The sequence below is a fragment of the Echinops telfairi genome, unplaced genomic scaffold (assembly GCF_000313985.2).
Source record: "Echinops telfairi isolate 266 unplaced genomic scaffold, ASM31398v2 ScPeMD7_4;HRSCAF=17, whole genome shotgun sequence".
Lineage (NCBI taxonomy): Eukaryota > Metazoa > Chordata > Mammalia > Afrosoricida > Tenrecidae > Echinops > Echinops telfairi.
Window position 1 is genome coordinate 52,067,811 of NW_022103900.1, and position 7,439 is coordinate 52,075,249.

The 7,439-nt window shown below is 37.4% G+C and overlaps 1 protein-coding gene across 1 annotated transcript in view; it reads left to right on the forward strand.

Moving 5' to 3' along the window:
• The window catches only part of ZRANB3 (zinc finger RANBP2-type containing 3), a 259,543-nt gene that overhangs the window by 75,113 nt on the left and 176,991 nt on the right, over positions 1 to 7,439 (forward strand). Inside the window, exon 3 of the mRNA XM_030887987.2 lies at positions 4,232 to 4,250. Coding sequence (XP_030743847.1) covers positions 4,232 to 4,250 — 19 coding nt within the window. The remainder of the gene's footprint in view (positions 1 to 4,231; positions 4,251 to 7,439) is intronic.

A 7,439-nucleotide genomic window follows, 5' to 3' on the forward strand; every position in this document is an offset into this window, starting at 1 on the left:
AGAATAGAACTTTAGATGATGTGTAAAATGATTATCTGAAAAAAATGTAATACTATTTAGTTTTTTATTTCCTGTCCATATCAGAATTTGGATTAAAAATAGAAAGTGCATTCATTGATGTCTGTTGCAAATCTTAGAGTGTGTATGTCTGGTTATTTTAAGTGGATGATTAATGTAAAAAGCCTCCAGGTTTTGGAAAGAATTCAGCAAAATGAAAAGTTGCTTTTTGATGTCTGCAGCCAACCTGGAGAAATTACAATTCAGGCCATTAACAATGAATTTTTGAATAAAGATCTTTTTGTTTTTCTTTTATCCTGGAACCAGGAAGACTGAGCGTCTTGTAAAATTCAACATTGTTTGGTCCTTGGCATTCCAAAGCAGGTTTGACAAATACAGTGGATCATCTTTATCGAAGAATGTTTTCATTTTAACTCTTGGTTAAAAACTTCAACTGTGATTCTTTTGCTGTTTCCCAGTGAGGATAAAGTGATGCTAATTTCCCTGCTCTTCCTTTATGAAGTAGATTTGAGTTTCAATCAAATACAGTTTTAAAATTTTTATAAAGTGAGACATTGGAGTAGTAATATTTTTCCTTTGTAAATTATAATAGCACATTAGAATTTTCATCAGTCACTTCTTCTTGTGTTCCCCGCTGTTCAAGTTTCCAGCACTGCCCTATTTTCTATCTTTTCTTTTGTTACTGAAAAATGAACTCTGATAGCACAGTGGGTTAATTGTTGTACTGCTCACTGCAAGGGCGGCAATTTGAACTTACCAGCTGCTCCTTGGGAGAAAGATGACAGTGCCCGTTCCTGTAGAGTCTCAAAAATCCAATGGAACAATTCGACTCTGACTTCTAGGGTTGTTATGAGTTAAAACCAACTTGATGGCAGTGAATTTGTGTTTTGGTTTGTTGCTAAAAGCTCTTTCTGTATCGCCTTCATTTTCACCATCTTTGTTGCATAATGATTACAGGTGACCTGCTAATAACAGTATGGCCGCCTTCTAGCCCTCACCTTTTGCAACCTCTTTGTAACATCTGGCCCTGTTTACCCATTTACCAAATCCTGTTGACTCTGCTTTGAAAATCCATCCCTAATCCAACCACTTCTCACCACTGCCACCTCCACCATTTAATCACGGTGAAATAGTTTATGGTGCCAGCCTGGGCAATAAACACAAGTGGGATTAACTGAAGGGCAGAGAGATAAATGCCTTGGTGAGTCTCGCCTTTCTTGTCTCTCGCTCTTTGATCATCGGACCAGTGTGCGGCTGCCTTGCTTGTCCTGTGCCTCAATTTAAAGGCTACTCTACCTGTGGGACGCCTAGCCTGTGGACTGTGTCGCTGTAAGTTGAGGTCCCTTTAAGACATCGCTGGAGCTGGGGACTGGCAGTTGGTGACCTGGCTGGCAGTTGGTGACCTGCCTTGTGATTGGCTGCTGTGCTGACATAGCCTAGCTCTCTCTATAAATAGAGTAAGATCTGGCAGCAGATTGGACTGGAAGGACTGCTAGTCTCTCACATCTCTCTCACGGGAGTAAGTTGAATTGAGCCATTTGTAGTGCTTTATAATTTAATTGTTTCTTTCTTGTATTATATATTTAACTGTATATGATTTAACAGTTCATTCCTTGTTATATATCTAATTATCTTTATAAATAAATATATTAAGTTATCAGCAATTTGGTTTTATCTCTCTAGAGAACCCTGTCTAACACACACGGATTCTCACTTGGTATATACCACATTGGCTTCCTAACTCTCCCTGTTCTGCTCTTGGCCTCAACACGTTATTCTCTAGAGTAATCCCTTTAAATAGTAAAAGGTTACCTTTCACAAGAGAGCTTCCAAGCAAAAGCTACAGCCTGTGCCATTGCTTTTAAGGTTCTCTGTGATTAGAGCCACCCTGCCTTCCAACCTTATTTTCTACCATGTTCCCCTCTTCGACTTCTTTCTTTCTCTCTTTTTTAATCATTTTATTGGGGGATTGTACAACTCTTAATCACAATCCACACATCCATCCATTGTGTCAAGCACAGTTGTACATTTGTTGCCATCATCATTTTCAAAACATTTTCATGCTACTTGAGCCCTTGGTATCAGCTCATTTTACCCCTCCCCCCCCTTCCCGAACCCTTGATAAATTATAAATTATTATTTTTTCCTGTCTCATGCTGTCTCCTCTTCCCCGCCGGCCAGATGTGTGTCGTCTGCTCCGCAGGGAGGGGGTTATATGTAGATAATTGTGATTGGTTTCCCCTTTGTCCCCGACCTTACCCATACCCTTCCTCTCATTATTGGTTCTGAGGGGTTTATCTGTCCTGGATTCCCTGTACTTATCTGTACCCATGTACATCCTTTGGTTTAGCCGGATTTGTAAGGTAGAATTGGGGTCATGATATTTGGGGGGAGGAAGCATTAAAGAACTAGAGGAAAGTTGTATGTTTCATTGTTGGTACACTGCACCCTGACTGGTTCGTCTCCTCCCTTAAACCCTTCTGTAAGGGGATGTCCAGTTGCCTACAGATGGGCTTTGGGCCTCCACTCCACACTCTGCCTCATTCACAATGATAGGATTTTTTTGTTCTGGGTCTTTGATTTCTTCTTCTTTCTTAACGTTTTTCCCTTTTCGTTTTAAGCATTAAATTGCATTTTCAAAAAGGAAAATCAAAACATTTAAAACATAAAAATAAGTAAATAATAAAATAACAATTGCATTTCACCATTAATTCAGTCATGGATAATGTATTTATGACCAGGTTCTTTACTTGTAATTTAGGTACAAAGAAACATTTTAAGACTATAGTGCCAATATTTCTAGGAATAAATTAAGCAGAAAAGTTCTTTGCAGAGTTTTTATGATACTCTAGTACACTGCTAGTTGCCTGGTAACTCCTTCAGGTAAAAGCTTAGTTTATCCTCTCCTAATGACATAGTTGGACCTTGTATAAGGAAGATAGAAGAATTGTGGTGCTGTAGAAAAATATTGAAAGTACCTTGGAGAGCTAATAGGATAAACCAATCTGTGTTGGAAGAAGTATGGCCACAATGCTCCTTAGAGTCTTTGTCATACATACTTTGGGCATATCATGTTTAGTGAAGTCGAAGGGCAGCAAAAAAGAGGAAGGCCCTCGGTGAGATGGATTGACAAAGTGGCTGCATCAATGGGCTCAGGCATAGGAATAATTTTGGGGATGGCACTGGACCATGCAGTATTTCATTCTGTTGTGCATAGGGTCCCTCTAAGTCAGAGCCAACCCAATGGCACCTAATAACAACAATGACGTAGATTACATGTTGGTTTGCAAACCACAAGGTCAGCAGTTCAAATCCACCAGTTGTTCCATGGGAGCGAGATGAGGCTTTCTACTCTCATAAAGAGTTAGTCTTGGAAACCCACAGGATCCATTCTGTTGACTCAGCTATGTGTCAGTTAGAATGTATTCATGACGCCTACGGACCCCCTTCTACTTAAAACTTATGTCCTTTATTCTCAATTTTCAGTGGCTACGTTAGTAAGAAAGAAAAAAGAAAGTTTTGCATAATAAATTCAGCTTAAAAATAGGCTTAGTATCTATAGTGTGTCATATGTAACTCTGTATAATGTATGCTAGTGTATAATACTATTGACACTTTTTTTCCCCTTGCATGTTAATCTAGCAGTCTTCTCACTTCTAGAGAAGATCAATCTTAAGTTTAAGGATGATAGTGGGAATTCATTGGTGTATTCACTTGCCATTTTGCTCTTTTTTTTTTTTTAAAGGGTCATTGTACCTGTCTCCATGGGTAGGCAGTGAGGACCAGGCCTCTGAAGCTCTGACACTGGCACATAGCCATAGGGCGCTGGCAGCTGGAAGAGTTGTATACAGTCAGCACCAGTCATGTTCTCATGTGCACTTGGAAACGCCTCTCTCTGGCTTAGTACTTTAGCATCTGTAAACTATTTTGAGGTGAGCTACTCAATCAGAAAGAAGCTCCGGTGGTGTTTTGGGTTAGGTATTAGGCTACAACTTCAAGGATGGCAGTTCAAACCCACCAGCCACTGTGAGGAAGAGAGATGAGACTGCTATGGACAGACTTGGGAACCCTGTATATTGTCACTATGAATTCGCATTGACTCCATGATAGTGGATTTGTGTGTGTGTGTGTGTGTGTATTGTGTGAATCAGACTTTAACAATGATTGACTAATCATTTTAAATTAATTTGGTGTTTCTTTTTCTTTTTTCCAGGTGTATGGTGGCTGATGAAGTAAGTATTTTTATGATTTCTTTGCCTTTTAAAATATTTTATAACCGGCCTTGGATGTCTACTGTTTTCCAGACACCATTCTTTCTCTTTCAGTATGTCTGTAGAGGAGTTCTGCAAGTGCTGTTGAATAAATGTAGGACTGGAAACATCGAGGTTGGGATTCATGTCCACCAGTGGCTATATGCAGGATAAGATGACACTATCTGCTTCTGTAAAAATCTACAGCCTCAGAAGCCATGTATAGTGTCACCAGCAGCCCCAAGGAGAAAGAGTGGGCTTTCTACTCCCGTAAACAGTTACAGTCTTAGAAACACAAGGGGGCTGGGCATGAGTCGGCATTGATTTGATGGCAGTGCGGATGGTCAGAATTGACTTGATTGAAGCAGGAATGAGAGATGTGTGTGTATGTGGAAAGAGGGCGAGTGGGAAGTAAAGTTGTGGGGGCCAGAATGAATGAGTGTGTGTATAGGGAATGTGTTAATATTATTGACATTAATGTTTCATATTTTTATATTGTCTTCCAACAATGCATAAATATACTATGAAATGTATCCCCGATGTTGAATTCATTTTCACACCTGTTACAATACTACATGCTTAAAGATTTAAAAGTTAAAGTTTTAAGATATTTCTTTAAAGGTTATTTTTAATTGTTTTCATATTCTTAAAGCTATAGTACTAAAAGGATTGCACTGCTAGCCATAAAGTCAGCAATTCAAACCCACCAGAAATGAGGATATCTGTTCCCATAAAGTTTTATAGCTTCAGAGACCCCATGTAGTGCCATTTTAAGTTTGAGTTGACTCAGTGGCAGTGGGGTTTGTGTGCTTGTTTGTTTCACTACATGGATATTTTATCATTTATTTACCATTCAGTGATTTGATGTGCTTTTTCACAATTTCTCAATAAACTTTTGGTTTAGATCATAGGTTCCCCAAATTATTTCTCATTCCACCCCCTTTACAGAAAAAATATTACTCAGTGCCCCCTTGGCAGTTAAAAACTTTTGTTCCATAGCCTATAATCCAAGATAAAGTATAGGTATTTCCTTTTGCAGGCCCCTCTGAATCTTACCAGTACCCCCTGCCCCCCAGGGGATGATACACCCTCATTGACAGAAACTGGTTTAGATGAACTTTCAGTTTTAGTAACATGGATACTCACCAATGGCTTATTTCCACAGTATCTTCTTTGGAAAAGAAACAAATACAAATGCTCAGCAAAAAGATTGTGATAATATTTTTTGGTTCAAATTGATTAGTTGCCTATGCTTTTAATTTAAACTTCTCATTATGTAGATTTTTATTTAGACTAGGTATTAGATGGGACATAAACATTTGAGAAACAAGTGCAAAAGTTTCTCTTTGTAAAGTATGAATTCGAAAGGCTATTCATAAATACATCCACTTGAGAGTCTGTATTGACTGTAAGACGCTTTTGTTTTTAGCCCCTGAATATGTTTTCACCAAATAAGAATGTACACTCATCCTTTAAATCCTCAAATCTAGGCACAACCATTTTCTCTTACACATACATAATTTTTCATTTTATAATAAATGATAAATGTTGCCATGTATATAGTCAGTTTAGATTTTTAATGATCTAGTATTTTACACATGGAAAACACACTTAAAATATACTATTTTGGATGCTAACAAGTCATGGGGAAAGTCTTGAACCTGTGGTAAGGTTTGCTTCCTTGTTTTTCATTTTGATGTCTTTAAATGGGCCTTAAATCTATGGAAACATTTATACAATAGAATAAAAACTTTATCAACACCTTAAAACTTCTTAATTTTCATTCTCTGACAAAACACTGTCTTCTCAGTTAACTATAGACTAGGGTATCGAAACATCATGAGAAATCCTTAAGAAATTTTTTTCATTATACAGAGGTAAGACAAAAAGTATTACTACACCCCATTTGAGGGGAATAAATAACAGAATTATAGGTGAACGGATACATTGAATGGTGTAAGATATGGGAAAATAATACTATAACATAATAATAATGTTCCTGGAGGGTAGGATAGGGGAGGGAGGGGATAAAAGGGAGCTAATATTAAAGAGTTCAAGAAGAAAGAAAATGTTTTAAAATGATGGTGGCAGCAATTGTACAATTATGCTTGATCTAATTGAATTATGGATTGTTATAATATCTGTAAGAGCTCCCAATAAAATGATTTAAAAAAATATTACTATAATAATTTTTTAAGAAGATTTAAAAAATAAATTAAAACGTGAAGTCTCTGTTTCTTAACATAACCTCCATCTAGGTGTGTACACTTCAGAAGGTGGGTACCATCTCTTTAACCTTAGATTTCTGTATGCTTTGATTTATATCACATCTAAATGGTATTAGATGTAGAGGGACTCAAATTGTTTCTTTAGAATACCCTTTGAGTTTTGGTAACAAAAATAAGTCTGAAAGGACAAGATCAGGGCTTTAGGGTGGATGAGGTAAGGTATCCCTTGAGAAATTCCCATAGGACAGGATTTGCTACCCGTGAAAAATGATCCTCTGGCTATATAGCATTTCTGTTACTCTTATGGAAGTATGATTTTTGATTCAAAAAATGGGAGGCAGAGGCAAATGCCTTTGTCTAGCTTCTGTAAAAGTCATGATTTGAACCCAAAAAGCACACTTGTCTGATTACTCAAGTGTTTTACCCAATATACATAATTAGCCTCCTATGTTTTTTCATTTTGTTATGCCTTCTCATAGTCACTGAACACTGAGTCCTTTTTATTCATGTTCAGTTGGTTCATTTTGATCCTCCTTTTAAGCTAATTTAGCCAGCAAGCATCTGAATCATCCTTTGACTGCAGTTCTATTGTCTTAATTTGTTGGTGTGAAGAAATAAAGCCAGTACTAGCCTACCCATACCCACTGCCATTAAATGATTCTGACTTATAGTGACACTATATAGGGTTTCTAAGGCTGTGCACCTTTATGGAGTGTCAACATAAGTTATTTTAAACAAAAACAAATTAAGAAATAAGGGATTGTACTCTTGACATTTTCTTTGTGATAATTGAAGTCATTTTGCAGATGAAAACTGTCACAGAACGTCGTCTGTTGTAGAAAATTTTTCTTTCATGCGTTTTTGTCAACGGTATAAAACATATAAAAAAGTATAGCGTCTGGGGTCTTAAAGGCTTGAAGGTAATCAAGCGGCCATCAAGCTC